Raw genomic sequence first — 25,087 nt, 5'->3', positions numbered from 1 at the left:
TGAACTCCTGCAATGTTACTATCTTGGTTGGCATTTACATAAAGTTCGGATTTGTTCAAATGTTCCTTTTTCTCCCCCTGTGCTTAAAACTCATTTAAAAAAAAGTGTTTATACAACTGCTGCAATGTTAGAGAGAGAGGGGGAGGGGGCTCCCGTGCTGCTGAGAGAGAGGGTGGGGGGGGGAGGCTCGCGTGCTGCTGAGGGAAAGCCTGCGCGTGCATCTGAGCAAAGACAATTTCCTGTTAGATTTGCCTTTGCAATGACAATTAATAAGGCACAGGGCCAAACTTTCAAAAAGATGTGAATGTATCTGCCAAAACCAGTTTTCAGTCATGGACAGTTGTATGTTGCTCTCTCCAGAGTTCCATCTTTTCATTCACTTACTGTTGTATCCTGAAACCCACCCCTTTTAGACAACTGTGTCTTCCCGAAGTGTTCAGCCATCAATAAATAATTATGCGGCGTATGCCTGCAGGAACACGTGCAGCGAGCGAGAGACACACACACAGGCGTGCGCGCGAGAGAGAGTGCGCTGGACGCATAAGAATAATAATACTTCATTACATTGATATACCGGTGTTTTCAGTATTCAAAGTGCTATCCACACAGGGAGAAACCGGGAAGCGAACCCAAAATCTACCACAGTCTCCTTACTGCAAAACAGCAGCACTACCATTGCGCTACAAGGCAGTTAAAGAATACACTGGCCTCGATTTTGTTTTCAGTTCTGTTTACAGCGATCGGATCGTAGCGTGTATTGTTGCAATGTTACTTTTCTTGGTGGTTTATTACATTACAGATGTTTCACATGTTAATTTTTTTCCCTGTGCTTTAAAGACATTAAAAAAGTGTTTCTCAACTGTGACTCCGGAACAACTCAGTACGCAAGCTACATTAAGCGTCAACAACGAAGACTCACTACGCCTTAATGAATAAGTGCTGAAACTTATCCCTACCGACGAAGTAACTTTCACCAGCGTGGCCTCCATCGTCACAGACGATCCCGCTTTCAGTCGCGGACAATTGTATGTTGCTCTCTCCAGAGGTCCATTTTTTCATTCACTCACAGTGGTATCCACAAACCCACCCCATTTGGACAACTGTGTCGTTCAGCAAGTGTTCACCCATCAATACATAATTATGCGGCGTATGTTATGCCGCGGGTTGGCTAGTAGAGTATATTTAAAATTATAGTATTAAAATATACAAGTGTATTACTGATACGTAAGAGTCTAAAGGTTGTAAATTACATTAGCAATAATAATAATTCATTCCATTTATATAGCGCATTTCTCAGTACTCAAAGCGCTATCCACACAGGGAGGAACCGTGAAGTGAACCCACAATCTTCCAGTCTCCTTACTGCAAAGCAAAAGGGGTTCATTTCAGATATTGAATGGCTAAGACAACATAAATGTACTAGAATGAAGTCTGTTCATCCACAGTACTCAAGTACACGAATGTCGTATCTTTTGGGCTATATGTGAGCAAAGTTCTTCATGTCCTTGAAAAATGAGTATTTTAACATGAGAAGTTCAGTGCCTACATGAAAACACAGTATATAAAAGTTTCAACAGCAATAACAATTTTTAGTGTCTGTGCAGAAAAGGAATTGTTACAAAAATATTCAAACGGTGTGCTGAAGGACGGTGCACAGGCCTTATGAAATTTCTGTAAGGGAACGATTATGGATTCAGAACATCACAAACTAACCATCCTGTTATCTCCGGTCACTATATACAATAAGAACTGGCCAAATAACAAACTAACCATCCTATCTCCGGTCACTATATACAATAAGAACTGGCCAAATAACACGGTCAAAAGGTGTATCAGATACTATCGTAAAAATATTTTTTTCGTTTAACTTGTCACTGTGTGAAAACTATTTTCTGAACTATATTACCTGTCAATTTCTTTCAAAGATCTGCTTCCTCTATAAGCACGCTCGCTCGTTTCTGAGTTAAGAGGAATAATTTGCTAATCAGTCCATGCAATGTTGTATTCGGATAATGGACGTATAACATTAAATATTGTTTCTGAGGTACATTTTTCGTTAAGAGGAATAATTTGCTAATCAGTCCATGCAATGTTGTATTCGGATAATGGACGTATAACATTAAATATTGTTTCTGAGGTACATTTTTCGACCTTTATGACGTCGTATTTGCAGGACTCAAGTATAAAGATGCCCATATGAACAATCCAAGTTCCGTAAAACCAACTAGTCACGATGACCTTACACTTTAAAACAAAAAGACAACCATTCCGATGACTCTGCACAATTCTCGTATGTTTCTGCCCCTATTACAATTTCCAATTGGAAAATTATTGACAGTGTGTACCGTTTAATAACCAATCGAATTTCTCTCTGCCCTTTGATTGGGTGGGACTTATGCTTCCTTTATGCAAAAGCCATTCTTTAGTGACTTAGGTTAGCATGTGACTGAAGACATCCAATTATATGTCTGCGTATGTTGGAGGTGTGGCCATATTAGTTTTAACTAGTCGACTCGGATGTCGGGGGAAGGAACTATTAAAAGGGCATTAGCTGGAATTTTCTTAATAAAGCGGACTCACATTTATTAAAGGTAACGAGGAGAACGTCTTCGTTTAAGTAAATTGTTAGGCGTCGCACAAAAACCGTAAGGTAAGTGCTATTAGTCGATCCCAGATCCGGAAGTGATTGCTTATTAAATTGAATGGATGAGACGGCTGTCTTGCCGAGTAAGAGACAGCATGGTAGCGCAGTGGTTAGCGCTTCTGATTCACAGCTAATGATCAATCGTTGCTCGAGAGGTGTTTCCACAGTACATCCACAATGACATTCAAATTAGGTTAACTGCGGCAAACGTAAATTTGTCACAATGTAAATAAATGCGTATATGGGCGCAGTGATTGGCTAGAGTGCTGTACTAAGACCAATTGCCACCTTACGGCTAGAACTCCAGGAATATAATTTTTGCGGACTTCACAACGCGTACTCCTTAACACATGTTCAGATAACTCCTACATTATAGTTTGCTTTTGCAAAAGAACATCCAGGAATGATTTCCAACGGATTAGCTGCTTTAGAAGTCAAATGAGTTTTTTGCTTTGAAAAGTTGAACAAAGAATCCAGATTTGAACAGCGCTTTTCGCAGTTTTGCAAAACGAAACTTAATCATCTCGAACCGGTTTATTGTTCAAAATATTTTTATACTCCATTTCAGTTGAAGGAAGGCTAGAAGTTTGGAGCCTCGGGCATGTTAAGAGTTTTTTCTACTTGTCTCAAAGTGTTGTTTCAGTGTTGGAAATTTCTTTTGAGTTTCTTTAGTTGGTGATCAATAGCAGGCTCCCCTATATTGGTTATGCTCAGCTCCCCATTTGTCCTTTATTTCTGATAAGAGTGTTACAGTTTATCACCACAATGAAGTAATGCACTTCATGAGTTGTAGTTTCTAATTGTTAGGGTGTACCCATTTGTTTATTAATAGAAAGAAGAACGAGTTTGAAGTTTGGCAAACCAAAATACGGATGTGTTATGGAGAGTTACACACCTTTAATGCTCAGGTGTTTTTTTTATTTATTTATTACTTTTTGAGCTGCAGCCTGCATTACAACAAATTAGGGTGCCAAAAACCTGCACCCATATCACATTTGTCATACAGTGCAAAGACCGTGTTAATAGTCTGGTTTTGGAGGAGAGACACACTGGCACTGTTTTCAGTCCTTCAATTAGAAATTGCAAAGTATTTATTTGAGGCAGCTTTATGTGATTGAATCAGAAGGCTGAAGTCCTTTAAGTGCTTTAAGTTTAATGAAGTATCGCATGGTCAAACCGCTTCATCTTTGATAGATTTTCCCCTGCTTACAAAAAAAAAACCATTAAGATCTAGAATTTATCTTCTGAGTTATATTTATGGAGCGCAAGATTATTGTAACCATGTGGTTCAACTTTAGACCTCCGGTGGCATGTCCTTACTGTTGAGACATTAAATGACCTAACTGATGAACTGTAGGAGAATTTATTTAGTCCTGGTAACTGGGTAAGGTAGCGCTATCACTGCTGTGCTCAATATTTTGTGGCAAGATTGCTGGTGGAAATGGGGTGGTGTGAACTCAAAGGCATATGATGCAGACCATTACCATTTGATCAAAGAAATGACGATCTTCAAGAAACATGCCATTTGGCCACCTGGATTATATAAGAGAATATTTAAAATTGACTTTGCCTCTACCTGTTTGGAAAAGCACATTCATTACTCTGGAAATTCAGATATCCTTATTTTGCTCTCTATTATGAGGACCATGCAATAGTTTCTTCCACTGATGTTTAGTGGTTTTCTGTTTGATTGTTTAAGCAGTACATAATGCAAAATACAGCAGCATGTGTTCTTTAGGGATCTCCTGTTCATTGAAGTTTGTGGAAAATGTTTACATGTGAAATGTTGTTTGTTATTATTAACTGGTGGCCCTATTGGACTTCAAAATTATTTTTGTACCAACATCTTCCAAATGAAGCAACTGTCTGTATCACATTAGGCTTAGAATGAGATTGTTTGTTTTATTCATTCTCTTTCTGAATCTGAATATCCCATTTTCATAAGCAGGAACAGTGACTATCTTAGTACTTTCAGGTACAAAGAAGAGACTAAATATGAAGAAGTGTCGTAGTTCAGTGTGTGCACTCACTTATACTACTACACCAGTTCTTGCTGGGATAGTTTAGTTTTGGCATTGAACCTAATATGCATGTTTATAATATGTGAAAAGAAGTCACCGTACCCAGAAAAAAATGTACAGTGCCACAGAGAACCTGCTTACTTCATTCAGGAGGTTCATGGGTCAGAATTTTAATCTAGGAGTCTAGAGCTTTGAATTAGCAACATTAGTAAGTTTGTCATTATAGTGAGAGTAGTGCCTCAAAATTGACCTGAAATGTGTGTGTGTGTGTGTGTGTGTGTGTGTGTGTGTGTGTGTGTGTGTGTGTGTGTGTGTGTGTGTGTGTGTTAAAGACTGGTGACCTGGCTAAGGTTGATTTCTTGTACCTTATGCCGTTTGAGGTAGGCTTCATTTTCCTGCATCCTGAATTTATTCAAGCCAGCTCAAGAAATGAATGAATGTATGGATGAATGGTTGAATTAACTACTTCAGGACTTGGCAAAAAAATAAGTGAAGCATCATAACATTCTCAAACCTTTTTCAAGGTCATGTGGTAGTAAGATCTGATTAAAATCTAAATTTTATTTATAGAGAACGTTTCATGGCTTGCTCATTAGGCCTGGGTGAAAAATTTACAGACGGCGCTCTTTTGGAGCAATTAGCGCTGGTGGCAAAGGATGCAGCTGCTTTACATGGTGTCATCATGAGGACGAAAGAAGATCCTAATTCATCAGAGGTATTGTGAAGCCAGTTTCTGTTTCTAAGATTCCAGTGTATTATCTTGTCCAAAACTCTGATTTATTTACTAGCAAAAATAATTCCCTATTTGTGTAATTCTATAAGTTGCAATGTTGGTGTATATTAAGGATGTGGTGTTAATGATTATACAAAACTATAGCAAAGAGTTCAATTTTGCTTTTTTTTGTTCACATTTTAAGGATCATTATATATTTTGCAAACGATAAAACCACATATTGGGTCTTTGGCTTGATATTTATTAGCAAATGTTTGACTTTGGGGCTACAATCTTGATGTCACTATACTAACCACCTAGAACCTTTGAATATAAAGCTGATGAGTGTTTTGCATATGTCATGGGACAGCTGCAAGTCCAAAATTGCACAAATATTGGATCAGGTAATGAAGATGTAGCTCATTTTAACCATTGGGCCTCTACAGGTCAGCCTGATATTCTGTAGTTACACTTTCAGAATAATTAATCAGGCATTTATATATTTAGAAAAGCTATTAATGATAAATGAGACATATTATTCGGACAGATTTATGATCACCATGTACAGGTGTTGATTTCGCTTTGTTTACAACAAAGACGCCCATAAAATGTTCAAAATAAATTAATTGCTTTTTAACTGTAGCATTTGTTTGCTTTTTATGCATATCTAGGAAGTAAAAGTTCAAAAGTCGTACTACATACTTTCGTTTAGCCATAAAATGTTAAGCATATTTACAACTTCCAAGAAAAATAATATAATATGAAAGCTTTCAGAGAAATATATTAGTTGTAATAAATGAAGGTTGAGGACTGAGTTAATATCGTGCCTATACATTAGAAATTCAGTATTTTTGAAGCCTACCTTAAGACCATGTCACACTACACAATTTCTCTAGCAATTTTTTTCTCATTTGCAGATTTATTTTACTTAATTTTAGTGTGTTGGGCGCAGTTCCAACATACTCCCATGATTCTCAGTTGTGTAATTTGGCATTCCCAGCTGCTCAGTCTAACCGGTCTGTAACTTGATTCTTTCTTAGGTTTTAGGGTTGCATGTGAGAGTTGACAACCAAAGAGCACACACCCAGCAGTAAACTTCATACAAAGCAGCCACATGGAAACAGGACATATGTCTTTTGGACCTCACAAACAGAAGAGTGGCTCTTCTATCTTATGTCTCATGTTTTACATACCACTATAGTAAGAAAGAAAAAAAAAGAAGGAAATTGGGGCTAAACTCGCTGTTGCTGCAAATGATTCGTATAGCAGTCAAGTAGCATGTTGTTGGTTGACCAAAAAAATAGTGACAAGCTTCTGATACTTTGCAAATATGAAAATGTGCTGGAAAGCTGCCACAGAGTGATTTGTTGGTAATCCTGGAATTTCTTGTCCTGCAATCAGGCATCATCCGCACAAGAAGTCATCAAGTTTAACATCCCCTCTGACTAGAAGTCCTGTAATATGAGGCTGGCTTAAGTTTGTGGTTTTTAATTTTAAAACTGTCAATGGAGTTAGCAGTTAAAGGGGGAAGACAAAGCATAAAATTACCATAAGGCACCATGCATATAACTGCATAAACTCAAAATAAAAAGCCCAATGCTGAACCTCTGAGTTCTATTTATTTTTGTTTTTCTATTTTAACATGCTTTTAAGTTGTAAATTGTCGAGTTCTCAATACATTTGAGAAAACTGTTTAGACATTTTTTTTGTTTTTCATAGGCTAAGGGTATATGAAAAGTTTGTGTTACATTTGCATGGATATTGCATCCATCCATCCATTATCCAACCCGCTATATCCTAACCACAGGGTCACGGGGGTCTCCTGGAGCCAATCCCAGCCAACACAGGGCACAAGGCAGGAAACAAACCCCGGGCAGGGCGCCAGCCCACCGCAGGATATTTCATCTAACAAAAAATTAAAAATATAATCAATGAATTTTTGTTTATAAAACGTCTTTCATAGAAGGTACTATAAACTGAAATATATATGATTGAAGTAATGGCTCTTCATTCAGCACTAGCCCACCTTTCACCAGTAACGTGTGTTAACAAATGCAGACAGATTTTCAACTCCATTACTCCAAAGAGGTTGATATTTTATCATTAAAGCTTAATATATGGTATGATTTGCAAATATCATGGCTAGAATGGATTTTATTTTTCATTCATTTTCAACTTAAGCTTTGACCACCTACAAGTGCATGCCTGTTGTATACCAATGTCTTCTTACACTTCGCATTTCCCTAAATGCAGTTGTATTTTTTTTAACCAAACCTGCATGAATGATCTGATGCTATGATTGGAATCTGAATTATTTTCCTTTGTCTTTTGTACTTAATGTGAGGGCTGATTTTTGTCTGTGTTCTTTATCACATTTTTTACAGCATGACTAATTCTGTGTTGTGGTTTATTTGCCTGAATTAAATGCATAATACACTTCCATCCATCCATTTTCCAACCCACTGAATCCAAACACAGGGTCACGGGGGTCTGCTGGAGCCAATCCCAGCCAACACAGGGCACAAGGCAGGAATCAATCCCGGGCAGGGTGCCAACCCACCGCAGGACACACACAAACACACCCACACACCAAGCACACACTAACTAGGGCCAATTTAGAATCACCAATCCACCTAACCTGCATGTCTTTGGACTGTGGGAGGAAACCGGAGTGCCCGGAGGAAACCCACACAGACACGGGGAGAACATGCAAACTCCTCGCAGGGAGGACCTGGGAAGCGAACCCAGGTCTCCTTACTGCGAGGCAGCAGCGCTACCCACTGAGCCACCGTGCCGCCCATAATACACTTTTTATTTTAAAAAACACAAGTGAATTTCACACATAGACTAAGACAATACAAAAAAAAAAAACAAGTAAACAAATGCTCTGAGATGTACAAAAATACATAAAGGGGATTTTTTGTTTACAATGGAAGCAGCTGCCATTTTTCCTTAAATGAATACATAGATTATTTTTCCTCCTATACTTTCTTCTTGCTTTTTATTAGCATATCCTATACTTGATAATAGGTGGAGCTACAGTGTCACACTTTATCACACTACTGTATATGATAATAGTAATGGTATTCCTTCTTTAGAGTCTGTGGACTGATCATTTGGGCTATATACTCAGTGCAGCATAAAGCTCCATTTTCACAAGCAATGTTTAGATTAATTTGGGGAGGGTGACTGCAGAGATCTTCTGCAGAATGATGCTGCACAGTGGAAACTAAATAGAATACTGTGATTAACCTGGTAATTTGTAGATATTGCTTACATACAGTTAATCTAAGAAATAATTGTTTTTTAGATCATCCAAAGAAAAGAGTAACTAAAATAGAATGAAGTAAAAGGCAAAAAATTGTTCTGATTCAGCTCAGAAATATCCCAGTGATTTATTGGTCTTTACATATTTTGCTACTATAAACTCTTTATTATTTTTTTCAGGTTGTAAACTATGCTCCATTTACACTTTTCCCGACCCCCATTCCTAAACCCGTATTTGAACAGGCCAGACTTGTACAGAAGGACTTTAATCTGTTGGTGGACATGGTTAGTCGGGACAGCACATTTCTGGAGCAAGCTCTTGCCAGGTATGTGCAGAAGAGTAGCATGTCATTTTGATACCTAACTTGAGTTAAAATACTGTTTTTATGGTCTTGTTAACCTTGTTGCTTCAAGCAATGTCTGGTATAGGTCATTTGAATGAAACTTGTGGTGTAGTGAAAAAGAGAAGTGACACTTCAAACCCTATTTATAGGATCTTTTAACTTAAGTACATAAGCAAAAATTTTGTAGGTCTAAAATCCTAAAGTAAGATAATATTCCTTTAACATGCCCATTATTTCATCCATTATTTAGTTCAGTCTTAAATGTCACCACTCAATCAGATAGTAAAAGAAGAACAATACCTTCTCTGCATTTGGTTTATTCATGTTTTGTTTCCTATGTGGAAAAGTCAAGTACAAGCAGTTGAGTGCTTGATGGACATGTCACAAGCAAATCACTACAAATGTTGCATGAAAATCTTTTGTACATTGTCACACATGTGCACATGGGAGGTAGCTGAAGGGCTCAAAGGAAGGTAATTCCACACCAGACCAGGGAGTGGTTGCCCCAACTCTTTTTTTTTTTTTTTTGTCACTTGTCTCATTTTTGACAACTTATATTAGTTTCAAGGAGAGAACCATACTTTGTTCAAGAAAGCCAACATGTATCAAAATCACATCTTAGACTACCACAAAAGCATGTTTAATAAACTTCATTATATCAGTATTTGAATGTGAAAGAAGTGTAGGATAGAGATATAGAATCTGTTACAGTTCAGACTTAAGTAAAATATTCAGTATGGCTTAATTTTAATGTTCTAACAATGTTTAAAAATGATATGTTTTAATATTGAGCAGTCTTAATTATGCTGCATACTTGTGAAAATATAATCTTTAACTAAAATGAAGTGAAGTGAATAAGGATGAATGTCTAAACAGACAGGAATAATGGTGTTGCTTTTCCAGTATTTTTTTATTTCTCATTTGCTAAAGAAAACATAATAGAAGTGCTGGTACTTTTGCCCTATGTGATGAAGCAGAAATGTAAGATTTGGTGTCTTGATCTAATGGATAATACTATGAAGAAAACAACTAACATTCCATTTGTATTCCAATACATCTTCCAGAAAATATTTTCAGTGATCAGTTACAGTGGTATGAAAAACTATTTGCCCCCTTCCTGATTTCTTATTCTTTTGCATGTTTGTCACACAAAATGTTTCTGATCATCAAACACATTTAACCATTAGTCAAATATAACACAAGTAAACACAAAATGCAGTTTTTAAATGATGGTTTTTATTATTTAGGGAGAAAAAAAATCCAAACCTACATGGCCCTGTGTGAAAAAGTAATTGCCCCCTTGTTAAAAAATAACCTAACTGTGGTGTATCACACCTGAGTTCAATTTCCGTAGCCACCCCCAGGCCTGATTACTGCCACACCTGTTTCAATCAAGAAATCACTTAAATAGGAGCTGCCTGACACAGAGAAGTAGACCAAAAGCACCTCAAAAGCTAGACATCATGCCAAGATCCAAAGAAATTCAGGAACAAATGAGAACAGAAGTAATTGAGATCTATCAGTCTGGTAAAGGTTATAAAGCCATTTCTAAAGCTTTGGGACTCCAGCGAACCACAGTGAGAGCCATTATCCACAAATGGCAAAAACATGGAACAGTGGTGAACCTTCCCAGGAGTGGCCGGCCGACCAAAATGACCCCAAGAGCGCAGAGACGACTCATCCGAGAGGTCACAAAAGACCCCAGGACAACGTCTAAAGAACTGCAGGCTTCACTTGCCTCAATTAAGGTCAGTGTTCACGACTCCACCATAAGAAAGAGACTGGGCAAAAACGGCCTGCATGGCAGATTTCCAAGACGCAAACCACTGTTAAGCAAAAAGAACATTAGGGTTCGTCTCAATTTTGCTAAGAAACATCTCAATGATTGCCAAGACTTTTGGGAAAATACCTTGTGGACTGATGAGTCAAAAGTTGAACTTTTTGGAAGGCAAATGTCCCGTTACATCTGGCGTAAAAGGAACACAGCATTTCAGAAAAAGAACATCATACCAACAGTAAAATATGGTGGTGGTAGTGTGATGGTCTGGGGTTGTTTTGCTGCTTCAGGACCTGGAAGGCTTGCTGTGATAGATGGAACCATGAATTCTACTGTCTACCAAAAAATCCTGAAGGAGAATGTCCGGCCATCTGTTCGTCAACTCAAGCTGAAGCGATCTTGGGTGCTGCAACAGGACAATGACCCAAAACACACCAGCAAATCCACCTCTGAATGGCTGAAGAAAAACAAAAAGAAGACTTTGGAGTGGCCTAGTCAAAGTCCTGACCTGAATCCAATTGAGATGCTATGGCATGACCTTAAAAAGGCGGTTCATGCTAGAAAACCCTCAAATAAAGCTGAATTACAACAATTTTGCAAAGATGAGTGGGCCAAAATTCCTCCAGAGCGCTGTAAAAGACTCATTGCAAGTTATCGCAAACGCTTGATTGCAGTTATTGCTGCTAAGGGTGGCCCAACCAGTTATTAGGTTCAGGGGGCAATTACTTTTTCACACAGGGCCATGTAGGTTTGGATTTTTTTTTCTCCCTAAATAATAAAAATCACCATTTACAAACTGCATTTTGTGTTTACTTGTGTTATATTTGACTAATGGTTAAATGTGTTTGATGATCAGAAACATTTTGTGTGACAAACATGCAAAAGAATAAGAAATCAGGAAGGGGGCAAATAGTTTTTCACACCACTGTATGTTATGAAAAAGACCTTAGTGCTTGTTTGAAGGTTTTAATTTTAGATTACATGGTAAAGCTATGCACCAGTCTGTATTTTTTAATTTATAACTTAATTTAATTTTATTTAATTTTTATCTCTCTGTTTATTTTTGCTCATGTCAGGGGTGCCCCTAATGATCAATTACAGCCAACAGTGTAGGTCACAAATATCATAACACAACAGAACTAGCTTTGGACTAGTTAAACAGGTTCTGGTGGGGCTGTAAGCAAAGCAATTCATTCACATTTTACATTTTAAGGGAACATTCCCCACCAACTATTCTGCAAGTAATCAATTATGAAAAGCATTGAAACCATGTCAAAATGCTGGCAAAACACCCCATAGCTGCCTTCATCTAATGATGGGAGATTTTAGGGGGGGTCAGCTTTTCTGGGGGATCTCTTGAAGCTCAGCTTCCTTACATTAATTTCAAATTGAACTGAATTAATGCAATTTAAATTGAGATTAAGATTTAAATTCTAATTAAATTTATACATGTTATCTATACATTTTTATTTTTTATTCTAGTAATATTCCAGTTGTGAGACTTCTTTGCAGAATTTAGCACATTTAATTGTGGATGTATTTATGTGTTGTTTCTCCCTTGACTTTTTAATTTGTTGCAGCACAATTATAGTGGATAATTTTACAGCAAGACTTTTTAAGATCTACAGACATGTTCTCCAGGAAGGCGCTTCTTCGGTAACATACTTTATTTATTATTACTCTTAGAGAATAAATTAGTTAAAAAAGAGTAGTCAGTTTAAGTTCATATTTTGGAGAGAAACATATATTAAATGAGTTGTATTTGACTTTTTATAGTCCTGTAAGAAATGTTATATTAAGTGTGGAATACTGTTATTTGTTAAGCTGTAAATGTCTGTTTAAACTGTTTTTTTTTTTTTTTCTGCTTTCACCAGGTTAGTAAATTGTAGATATTTTTGAAGAAACAGACAGTTATATTTGTTTTGGAATAGTGTGGAGTAATTACCTATACCATTTAATATATTCAGGCATATATGTGTATATAAAGGAACACTTTTTACGAAGAGTATAGCATCACATCAGTGAAACTTCTGGGTTATTGAGCTGGTCAGTTAAGTAGCAGAGGGTGTTTGTTAATCAGTTTCAGCTGCTTTGGTGTTAATGAAATTAACAACAGGTGCACTAGAGGGGCAACAATGAGACGACCCCTAAAACACTAGTTTTGCATTTGGCTACAGTCAGTGTCACTACTGGTAGCATGAGACGATACCTGGACCCTACAGAGGTTGCACAGGTAGTCCCACTTCTCCAAGATGGCACATCAATACGTACAATTGCCAGAAGGCTTACTGTGTCTCCTAGCACAGTCTCAAGGGCATGGAGGAGATTCCAGGAGACAGGTTGTTACTCTAGGAGAGCTGGACAGGGCTGTAGAAGGTCCTTGACCCATCAGCAGGACCGGTATCTGCTCCTTTCGGCAAGGAGGAACAGGATGAGCACTGCCAGAGCCCTATAAAATGACCTCCAGCAGGCCACTGGTGTGAATGTCTCTGACCAAACAATCAGAAACAGATTTCATGAGGGTGGCCTATGGGTCTTACGTCCTCTAGTGGGCCCTGTGCTTACTGGCTGGCACCGTGGAGCTCTATTGGCATTTTCCATAGAATACCAGAATTGACATATCCACCTCTGGCGCCCTGTGCTTATCACAAATGAGAGGAGGTTCACCCTGAGCACATGTGACAGACATGAAAGGGTCTGGAGAAGCTGTGGAGAACGATATGCTGCCTGTAACATCATTCAGCATGACCAGTTTGGTGGTGGGTCAGTGATGGTCATGGGGGGCATATCCGTGGAGGGTCGCACAGACCTCTACAGGCTAGACAACGGCACCTTGACTGCCGTTAGGTATCCCTTAGACCCATTGTCAGACACTATGCTGGTGCAATGGGTCCTGGGTTCCTAGTGGTAAATGATAATGCTCGGCCTCATGTGGCAAGAGTATGTACGCAGTTCCTGGAGGATAAAGGAATTGATACCATTGACTGGCCCCCACGCTCGCCTGACCTAAATCCAATAGGACACCTCTGGGACATTATGTTTTGGTCCATCTGACACTGCCAGGTTGCACCTCAGTCTGTCCAGGAGCTCAGTAATGCCCTGGTCCAGATCTGGGAGGAGATCCCCCAGGACACCATCCATCGTCTCATTAGGAGCATACCCCGACGTTTTTGGGGATGCATACAAGTACATGGGGGCCATACAAACTACTGAGTACGATTTTGAGTTGCTGTAATGAAATTTCACCCCTCTATAGGTTGGTAATTTTCATTTCCATCAAGCGATGTGGCATCCTTTTGTTCCTAACCATTACCCAGTCCATATCAGTATAGATATCCAGCATGATTTTTTCCCATTGAGATCTGATGTGTTTTCATAGTGTTCCTTTAATTTTTCCTGTGTTCCTTTAAAATAAAATATATATGGAAAAGTTGATGAGGTAATTTGAACTGTCTTTTCTTTGTTTGCAGAATATTGTTATGTTTAACAATATGATAATCCTGAACCCAGTTATTTAAGTTTAAGATTCACAGACAGTCCAAATCCATCCTGGCAAAAAGGAGTTGCAAGACAGCTCCCAACCCTGAGCTTGTGGCAGTGCATCTCTGTGTATAGTCAAGCGCATACCTACACTTATATGTTAATATGTGCATCTTTGGGATGTTAAGAGTGACAGAAATATTGCAAGTGCATACATATTACTTTTTTCCTACAGTACAAGCCTTGATGTCAACCAAATGAAATTAGTTTCAAAAAGAACTAACTCCTGATGACTGCAGCACTTCTTGAAACTGTGTTGTAAAGGGTTGTGATGTGGGTATTAGGTTGGTAGAATATTGAAAATGTTTATAGTGCAATCACTCTTTTAAATGTGTATTTTTGAAGTTTCTCTTACATAAAAGAAGAACTAGTTTAAAGAAAAATAACTGTTAAATAATATTCAACGAAATCATTATTCATGGCAAGCAGTTCTGTTAAACCTTTGGCTTTATTAGATTTTCTAGAGGCAGAAAGTCTTTAGTTTTAGCATATGTTTTAGCATATGGAAGTTTTGTATGATGCCAAAGAACTGCCAATGTCCAGCTAGACTTTTTATAAGCCCTTTTGTAATTTACCATGTCTTTGTTTTCAGCCCATTAATTTAGGTTTGAATCGATCAGACTACATGTTGCACTGTGGAGAAAATGGGATTACATCACTGAAGCAGATCGAAATTAACACAATTGCTGCCAGTTTTGGGGGGTTAGCATCACAATTACCTGCAGTGCACAGGTAAAATGTGAAAGAAACAATCCTCATGTGCAGTAAGATGAAATAAAGATTCTGTGCATTATTTTGTGCATTTGTAGATAGCACCCTACTTTTGGATAGGGATACAGTGGAACCTCGGTTCACGACCATAATTCGTTCCAAAACTCTGGTCGCAAACCGATTTGGTCGTGAACCGAAGCAATTTCCCCCATAGGATTGTATGGTAAATACAATTAATCCGTTCTAGACCATACGAACTGTATGTAAATATATATATTTAAGTTTTTAAGCACAAATATACTTAATTAAACCATAGAATGCACAGTGTAATAGTAAACTAAATGTAAAAACATTAAATAACACTGAGAAAACCTTGAACAACAGAGAACACTAACATTGCAAGAGTTTGCGCTATACTGTAGCCTTATGACCCGATCGCTATAAACATTTTTTTTTTTTTGAGTTTTAAGCACAGGGAAAAAAATGAACATTTGAACAAATCGGAACTTTATTTAAAACCCAACCATAAGCAACCAAGAACGTAACATTGCAGGAGTTCACGCTAATAGCCTTACAACCCGATCGCTGTAAACACTCTTTTTAAATGAGTTTTAAGCACAGGAGGGAAAAAAGGAACATTTGAACAAATCCAAACTTTATTTAAAAGCCAACCATAAGCAACCAAGAAAGTAACATTGCAGGAGTTCACACTAATAGCATTACAACCCGATCACTATGTAAACTTTTTTTAATGAGTTTTAAGCACAGGGAAAAAAATGAACATTTGAAAAAAGAGAAAAGTAACATTGCAACAATTCACGCTACGAACCGAAAAATGAACATTTGAAAAATCCGTAATACAAAACCTAACCATAAACCACCAAGAAAACTAACCCTGCATGAGTCGAGTTCTGGCATGAAGTGAGGAGGAACTGGGTGGAGAACAATCCGGTCTTGTCGCAGTTGAAGACTTGTTGCGGGATGTAGCCTTCGTCCTCCACTAATTTTGTGAAATTTTTCACAAATTCTTTCGCAGCTTCAGCGCCGGAACTAGTAGCCTCTCCATGCCTTACCACACTATGAATGCCACTTCTCTTGCGAAACTTTTCAAACCATCCTCTACTGGATTTAAATTCCTCACTTTCGCCACTCGTAGAAGGATAGTTTTGCAGCAAATCGCCATGAATCTTCCTGGCTTTCTCACATAATATCACCTCGCTTACGCTATCCCCTGCAAGCTGCTTCTCGTTCAGCCACACTAGCAACAGTTTTTCCACCTCTTCCAGCACTTGAGGCCTCTGCCTGATTAATGCTGTAACTCCTTTTGCAACATCAGCTGCTTTAATAGATTCTTTCTGCTTTAGAATGCTTGTACTCGGCGGCAAGATCAATAACACGAACGCCACGCTCCTACTTTTCAATAATTTCCTTCTTTACTTCGATTTCAATTTTCTGCAAAACTTTCTTCTCACCACTCTTCACTTGCTTAGAAGCCATGGTTAACTGCAAAAGCACACGAAATACTGTAGAGCACAAAGAGTTCACAGGTAAAGTACGCACGTCTGACTGAGAACAACGAACAGGGAGAGGTTGAACATGTGCTTAAATACAGTAATCGGCACGTACGAACCGGAAGGTAAATGAAACAGAGCACAAAGAGTTCACAGCGAAAACACACACGCACATGCAAGCACGCACGTCTGACCGAGAACAATGCAACACGTGCAGAAATCATCGGCACGCACAAACCGAAAGGGAAACTGGCTTGTTCGTATACTGAGTGTGTGGTCGTGAACCGAGGCAAAAGTTTGGCAAACTTTTTTGGTTTTAAACCGATTTGTACGTGTACCAAGACGTTTGTGAACCGATGTTCCACTGTATATTTAATCCATTCTTTTCAATTTTTTTTAATATTTTGGTAACATTGCTATACCTGGGATTTAGTGGAAATTAATAAATCTTACACTGTCATCTGGAAATTCTTTTTGATAAGGCACATTCTAAAGGTTGCTGGCATACATGATGTACATGTTATGGAGAATACAACTGTTGCAGTCTTGGCTCATGGAATTGAAAAAGCTTGGAGCATTTATGGTTCAGATAGGTAAGTTAACTGTCAGTTATATATATTTAACATACCTACAGAAATGTAGTGATCCAGAAGGCAAAATATTTGCATATATAATATGCAGAGGGAATCAGGATAATAGATTCAAGAGAGACGAATGTTGTCTTTGTGTAAATGTCTCGATTTTATTCATACATTTTAAAAAACAAGAGAAAACTGTCTAGCTTGGTGTACTTCATTTTGGATTCTGAGCTAATCTTTTTGAGTTACAGATAATTTTTAATAATGACCTTGTTATTCGTCTTCTGTCTGCAGTATAAAAATTTCTTTTCTCCTTTTTGACGTTAGGGCAGTTGTCATGTTTTTAGTTGAAGAGACCCAGATGAATATTTTTGACCAACGGCTACTGGAACATGAGCTCTGGAACCAGTAAGTCTGTCTTTTATATAAAGACTAGTCATTTAGCCCGTTACAATAACGGGCGCTAGAACACTAGTGCATAAACATTAGTAGGAACAGTCTATATTAAATGGCAAGGGACTTTGACCTCATTCTTTTTGTTGGTCGTATTTTTCTTTCTTTCAGCCTTTCTTTTGTTGATGTTTACTTGCTGAGCTGACCGTTCTTCGTGGGCTGCCGCCGTGTATTGTGTGTCTTTAATTTTCTGTGACAGTAATACTGTCTTGTACGGCTCTATTCAATAAGGGCGCGTAGATAATTTAGTTCAAATGGCTCTGGAATATGTGAGGAGCAACAGGTGCAGATCTTTATTTACGTGCGCCTTTATTCTCTGCGCCCAACTGAGGTCGTCCTTTTGAGGCTCGCCTTTTTGTGCGCGCCCTTATTGAAGGATACCGTCTTGTACGTCCGCTGGCTTGTATGTCCGTAATATACGTCCGTACATCCGTAATATACCTTTAATTTTCTCTGGCAGTAATACAGGCGTGCGCGTCGGTAATATGCCTTTAATCTCCTCTGACAGTAATACTGGCTTGTATGTTGCTGTAATATGCATCACTGTATTGTGTACCTTTAATTTCCTCTCGCAGTAATACTGGTTTGTATTTCCGCAAAACGCCTCTAACTTTCTCTGACGGTAATATCGCGCATAGCACCGTGCCCCGCACATGCGCACTTCACCAGAAGACACCCACACACGGACACCTGGACGCACATAGGGATTTTATATATATATAGATATTTGTCCAGATATATTTGTTGCACTCTGAATATGTAAGAAATACAAATAAAATAACTTTTAACATAAAGAAGAGCTAAAACGAGAGAAACAAATTCACAAAGCAAACAAATATCAAATCTCTAAGCTTCACACCATCCAATATCATACGTGTATTTATCTGCCACTTCTTTTTGCAGTATCCAGTGTATTTGTCTACTGTCAGAACATCCTGTGCCTCTTTTTTTGTTTTGTTCTAGTTATCTGCAGAAGTGTCATATTTTGTTTTTGCTAGTCAGCCTTTTCTCAGCCCTCTCATCTTTACTAAATGTCACTGTTTAACTTCTAGTTTGTAGCTCTTTAATTGCTTCAGCAAAGGCTTAAATTATTTGCTAATTTTTCAATATGTAACTAAGGCTGTTGTAAAAATTGTGTGGTTGCCATTGCAATGCTTTTTTGTTTTGTTTTTTGGTCCCCTGAATTCTAAAGTAATGGTAAAGGTTTATTATTATTAGAACTACTACAAAATGCCTCATTGTGAAATAACACACACTCTGCCTCTTCTTGATACTCCTTCACTAAGCCTGCATTCCAGTCCAGTTTTAATACTTTCAGTTACTTTTCCAGTAAGGGTCCAAATAGGAGACACTGAGCCAGCATTTCAAAGAACATTTACTAAAGTTTTATCTGTTTAAAAATTTCCATTGTGAAGAATGTGCAAACATAATTGCAGGTGTTGAAGTGTACTGTCTGTAAGCATCAACCCAGAGTTAAAGGTTTCTGGTTATTTTGATTACCCTGTTGAACAGGACTGCAACTCTGATATCAAATGGTGGAAAGCGTTTGATAAGGTGCCACATGAGAGGTTGGGCATCAAACTAAAAGAAGTGGGAGCTCAGGGTGTTTGTAGATGGATGCAAAACTGGCCCAGACACGGAAACCAGAAGGTTATGGTGTGCTATTTTTAATATATATAAATAATTTGGATAGGAATATAAGTAACAAGCTGGTTAAGTTTGCAGGTGATTCCAAGCTAGGAGGATTGGCAGATAATCTAGAATCTGTTGAATCATTCTTGAGGGATTTGGACAGCATATGGACTTGGGCAGATTTGTGGCAGATGGAAGTACACTGTTATGTTTGAATACATAATGGGTGGTCTGAAAATTGAAGGTACACTGTATGATTTTAGGATTAGGATTTAGGAATGGTAGTGAACTTGACACTATCAATTGGCAGACAGTGTTCAGAAGCCAGTAAGAGGGCTAACAGAATGTTATGTTGTATAGCGCCCTGATGTGTAGAGTCCAAATCCATGGAGGTTATGCTGAAGCTTTATAACATTTATTTATATAGCACATTATCATACACATTATGTAGCTCAAAGTGCTTTACAAGATGAAGAATCAAAATATGAATATAAGATTAGGCAATACTAAGTAACAACGAATAAAGTAAGGTCCGAAGGTCAGGAGGACAGAAAAAACAAAACAAAAAAAAAGTCCAGAGGGCTGGAGAAAAAAAAAAAACAATCTGCAGAGGCTCTGAGGCCACAAGACCTCCCAGTCCCCACTGGGCATCCTACCTAACATAAATGATCTCAATCAGTCCTCATGGTTTTCATGTTGACCTCTGGCCTTCAATCCATCAATGTAAGGACTTCATGGTGCCTTGATCAGGTGGTAGTGGCGCAGATCGCCACCACGGAAATCTGGAAAAAGAACAGCAGAGAAAGTAGTATGGATCGCGGAGCCTTGATAAAAATGACAATTAAATGCATATACAGAATATCAAGGTTACACTAAAATGAAGCTATAAGAAAGCCCTATTAAAATAATGGGTTTTTCGCTATTTTTTTAAGTGCTCCACTGTATTAGCCTGGCAAATTTCTATCGGTAAGCAATTCCAGATTTTAACTGCATAACAGCAGAAGGCTGCCTCACCACTTCTTGTAAGTTCAAACCTGGAATTCTAGGCAGACACTCATTTGAAGATCTAAGGTTACGATTTGGAGTGTAAGGCGAGAGGATGTACTGGTTAGACTTCACGTAAAGTACAGTGTACAACTTTGCTCTCCAGGCTACAAAAAGGACATAGCAGTGCTGGAAAAACTTCAGAGAAGTGTGACTAGGCTGTCCAGGGCTACGGAGGATGAATTGTGAGGAACGAATTAAAGAGCTGAGCCTTTAGAAAAGAACATCAAGAGGGGACATGATTGAAGTATTTAAAATTATGAAGGGAATTATATGTATATATTCTGGCCCTCATCATGTGTTCTGAATAATAAGTTGTCATGTTGTGTTATCCCAAAAATACTCAAATAAACTAAGCTTTTACCATACGATTACATGCAGTATGTAGGTATTCAGTGAATGTTTTATAGCTGCTTGCTTACCTTTGAAGACTGCAGAAAAAGATAAATTAACAGCACTGTATCAGAATTGAAATGAGCTCACTGGAAAGTCATTAACAAAAGTAATCTGTTTTGATAGATCTGCTGCCAGAAAACCGCTCTCATTCTAACTTCCTTCTTTCAGATTTTTAAACAGCGCTCTTAATTCTGATTTGTGCCCATTTCTGGAATCACACCCTCCACCAACAAAATCCATCACTGATAAAACCACCATGCACAAGCGTATTCTTTAAAAATGAACATGTAAGACAAACTTTGCAATAATCTTAGTTAACTGCAACAAGCAAAACCTGTTTATTTGTCCTGTTTATTAGTAACTGTATTCAGATAGATGTGAGGACTTTGCTGGATATGCAGCTAAGGTTGGCATCCTTCATGGTGAATTGGAATCTCACTTTCAGAATTCAGGTGCAGCGAGACTGATGTTGCAATTTTTTCATCTCATTTTGCTGTTAATGTGGACAATGCTCTACAGGCCTTGCAGCTCAAAGTAACTGAACTCCAGTGCAACTGTGAACTTAAAATACATTTTAACATTGTTAAAAGAAGACATTGTGAAAAGCCTTTTTTCTGTTTTTCATGGCTGCAGAAATGTTCCTGTTATTCGGAGAAAATTTGAAGATGTGACTGAAAAAGGATATTTAGATGGGGAAAAGAGACTTTTCTTGTAAGTAGTGGCAATTTGGTAAATCTTTGCTAGAATTTCTCAAATAAAGGTCCTTTGCATGGAGCAAATTAGCTATGAGCAGGTCTGTTTAAGCGCTTGTGTACATGAGTGTGACACAGATGAGCGTGAGGAAAAGCAAAACTACATCATTGCGCAAATGTCTGAACACAGGTCAAATGCTTTGTTTATTTTCTAAAAGAAAAGAAGTTAACAACCTGTGCAGGGAACTTAAAAATTACACATTTCTTCAAATTTAATGCCTAAATATTACTTTTTTGCGAAATTTAACAGACTGAAAAAAAAAAATGATCAGTTATCAAATGTAACAGTTTGGGCTTCCTTGGGCTTCCTATCGGTCAGTCATTACTTGGTAAAAACCCTTTGTAAAATATGTGTAAAATGTTAATGTATTGCATTTTATTTTTAGAGATGGGCACGAAGTTGCAGTTGTTTACTACCGGTATGGCTATATGCCTCAGCAATATACAGAGAAGGTAATATTGTTGTTGTTATTATTTTTACTTTTATGATTATCATTATTAGGTGGTTAGTGTTCAAATAAATTGTTTTCAATGCTTGTGTCACAATTTTCATCTTTCACTGTTGTGTGGGTTGTCTGGCTGACAACAGCTTTTTGAAGGCACCCCCTGAGTGGCATTGGACATGAGACACACCCACAGACTGCCTCTAGCAAAACGTGAGAAAAATTACATACTGAGAGCAGAAAAGGTCTTTGACATGGCGTTGTGGGATAATAGTGCTATGAGAGTGAAGAAGGAAGCAAGGTTTCAGGGCAACCCAGTTATTGGCAGGGCATATGACCTTGACATTGCATAGCAATTTAAAGAGTGTGGCCAAAGAGATAATAATAATAGCTGGTAACACTTAAGTTGCTACGGGGCACATTTTGGAGGCTGTGCTGCCTGTGCTGGAGGCTGTGTTTCAAGAGAAAAGAAGGGTCAACAGTGTGTGTTCTCCTGGAGCCACTAGAAGAAGTTCTAACCTGGTATCACTGAAGACAATGAAAGGTTTCTCTTGACACTGGTAGTGCTTCTGATGCTTGGCAGAAAGTGACCCCAGAATTAAGTTTAAAGCTGCCATACCAGCATAGGCTACTTGAGTACAGAGTCAGATGAACACTCAGTTCATGAAAGCAGAAATGCCAGAGTATATGGCTGGGGTCTCCACCTCCGGTCCTGGAGGGCCGCAGTGGCAGCAGGTTTCCATTCTAACCCTTTTCTTAATTAATGACCTGTTTTTGCTGCTAATTAACTTTTTGAAGTAATTTTAATTGAGTTGGTCTTGAAGACTCAGACCCCCTTTTTTCCCTTAATTAGCAGCCAAATATGAGATTTGCAGTAAGGAGACTGTGGAAGATTGTGGGTTCACTTCCCGGTTCCTCCCTGTGTGGATAGCGCTTTGAGTACTGAGAAAAGCGCTATATAAATGTAATGAATTATTATTATTATTATTATTATAATATGTATGGAGATACAAAATGAGCCAAAACATGACCATCAAACTGTGTCCATCATCATCTGAACATAAAAAAAGATGACGGCCTCAGGAATGTTGGTCTGCTCAGATCCACAAAACATTTTAATACTGCTCTTAGAAAAGAGAAAATCAACAATTTCAGAAATGTGTTTTATTGCACAATGGGAGCAGCAACAAGCCATAGAATTAAAGAACCGCTTTAATTAACAACAAGAATCAGAGCCTAATTACTTTGTTTTCTGTTGGCTCACTTCACATTTCATTTCTGTTTGGGTGCCATTTAGGAAAGAAATGAAGCAATTCAGAGGAACGATGAAGAAATTCAGAGGAACAAAGCCTAAAAAACAAGTCAATTAAAATGAAAGGAAAAGAAGTTAATTAGCAGCAAAAACTGGTCACCAATTAAGAAAAGGGTTAGAATGAAAACATGCAACTTGGAGACCCCTGGTCTAGAGAGAGACTGGAAATGGAAACTGGAAAACTGTGCCATGGTACTGTAGTGGGCCACTTCCAAGTAACTTAAAAGAATAGATAGTGATTCAGAACTCTTTTATGTTAGCCCAAAGAGGCAACAGGTTTTTCTTTCTGTTATATTTATTTTTATTTTGTGATCTAAGTCTTTTTAAAAAAGCATCATATTTTTCTTTCAGTTTATCTTCTTGGTATATTTCCATATGCAGAAGGCTGTGTAAATGTTTGTATAATTTTTTTTCCAAAATTAAGTTCAATAACTTCCCTCAAAAAATGATAGCAACTTAAGTCTTTAAGTGTAGTGTTTAATTGCTTATAAGAGCAAAGCTGTTATTTAAAAAAAAAAAAAAAGAAAAAAATCCTAAATGGACATGATCATCAGAATATAATGACCTGGTGAGCATGTGGAACATAAATGGTTTTAATAATTTCTTTCTGTACTAAAAAATAAATTTTGTATCTACTTTGTATGGCAATGATGTTTTTATTTGTCTAGAACTGGGAAGCCCGGCTGATGATGGAGCGGTCCAGAGCAGTGAAGTGTCCAGACATTGCAGGCCATTTAGCAGGAACAAAGAAGGTGCAGCAGGAGTTGTCACGGCCAGGAATTCTTGAGCGTTTCTTTCCTGATAACCCAGATGCTGTCTCCCGTATTAGGTCAACCTTTGCTGGACTCTACTCTTTGGATCAGGTAAACTGAATTTTCTTAACATAACATCTATTATGATTTATTGCTTTGTGATTAGAAAGGGGTTTTCAACTTATTTGGGTAGTCTCTTGTAAAATGACAAACTAAATTCAGTAATATTTTCAGTAATTGATTGACTGTTCTTTTTAAATGTGCTTTTAACAAGTTCTTAAATGATTCTTCTTATTTGCAGGGCGATGAAGGTGACAGGGCACTAGCCATGGCTCTTCGTGATCCAGATATGTTTGTACTGAAGCCACAGAGAGAAGGAGGAGGTGAGGAAGTGAAAAGGGAGCTTTGCTTTTGCCTATTTGTCTACAGTTTTGTGAATGCTGCCTTCATGATTTTGGTAACTATTAAGGCAACTCTCAAAAAATATATCATAAAACCATCATCCGTCCTTGCTTGACAGAATTATACACAGTATAACTCCTTATTACTGTAACTTCTGTTATTACTTAAAAACCCTCTGTCTGTCTTGAAGCAGAGTTGGAATAGACAGAAGTTGGGACACCTGTGCAAATTGTTCAACTTGCAAGACTTAATTTGCTTCAATTGCTGCAGAACATCTGTACGTTGTAACCCATTAGTTGTTCCCTGAAGAAGGCCCATTTGTAATATTCTAAAATTTCCTTTTTTTCCAAGTTTTGCCACCGTAAACATTCTCTGGTGGTTGACTGCTTACCTTTTCACCATTTTTGGTCATTCATTGAATTTCAACTGATCAAAACTAGAAAAACTGAGCTGTTCTAAAACTTTTGACCAGTAGAAAGAGTGTGTCTGTGTGTGTGTGTGTGTGTGTGTGTGTGTGTGTACTGTATATATGTATATATAGTATATTAGTAGAAGATAGCCCAGCTACAGACAGACACAGAATGTCCAGAACACACACGTTTATTTATTTTCATTGTCCTGCACACAACACCATGCTGTAATATACTCAACTCAGTTCGGTTCAACTCAATCCTTTCTTCTGCAACCTCCACTCCTCACTCGCAACCTTGTCCTCCTCCACCCAACTCTGGCCGTCTTGCTGGAGTGAGGTGGCCTCTTTTATACCGTACCCGGAAGTGCTCCAGGTACTCCTCGA

General features: G+C 38.1%; 1 protein-coding gene across 2 annotated transcripts in view; it reads left to right on the top strand.

The window, feature by feature from the left end:
• The first annotated feature begins 2,483 nt into the window (after nt 1-2,483).
• Nucleotides 2,484-25,087, top strand: part of gss (glutathione synthetase) — a 39,601-nt gene continuing 16,997 nt past the window's right edge. For both annotated transcript variants that reach the window (XR_007936032.1, XM_028811603.2), the window contains exons 1-11: nt 2,484-2,650; nt 5,236-5,380; nt 8,825-8,970; nt 12,346-12,421; nt 14,898-15,037; nt 17,010-17,120; nt 17,433-17,513; nt 21,264-21,341; nt 21,769-21,835; nt 23,806-24,000; nt 24,191-24,272. Coding sequence is in view for 1 of the 2 variants with exons in the window: in XM_028811603.2 (XP_028667436.2) it covers nt 5,246-5,380; nt 8,825-8,970; nt 12,346-12,421; nt 14,898-15,037; nt 17,010-17,120; nt 17,433-17,513; nt 21,264-21,341; nt 21,769-21,835; nt 23,806-24,000; nt 24,191-24,272 (1,111 nt within the window). In the remaining variant the exon portion in view is untranslated. The remainder of the gene's footprint in view (nt 2,651-5,235; nt 5,381-8,824; nt 8,971-12,345; nt 12,422-14,897; nt 15,038-17,009; nt 17,121-17,432; nt 17,514-21,263; nt 21,342-21,768; nt 21,836-23,805; nt 24,001-24,190; nt 24,273-25,087) is intronic.

Source organism: Erpetoichthys calabaricus, chromosome 10, assembly GCF_900747795.2.
Source record: "Erpetoichthys calabaricus chromosome 10, fErpCal1.3, whole genome shotgun sequence".
In the NCBI taxonomy this organism is placed as follows: domain Eukaryota; kingdom Metazoa; phylum Chordata; class Cladistia; order Polypteriformes; family Polypteridae; genus Erpetoichthys; species Erpetoichthys calabaricus.
This window is presented reverse-complemented; position numbering and strand designations above follow the sequence as displayed.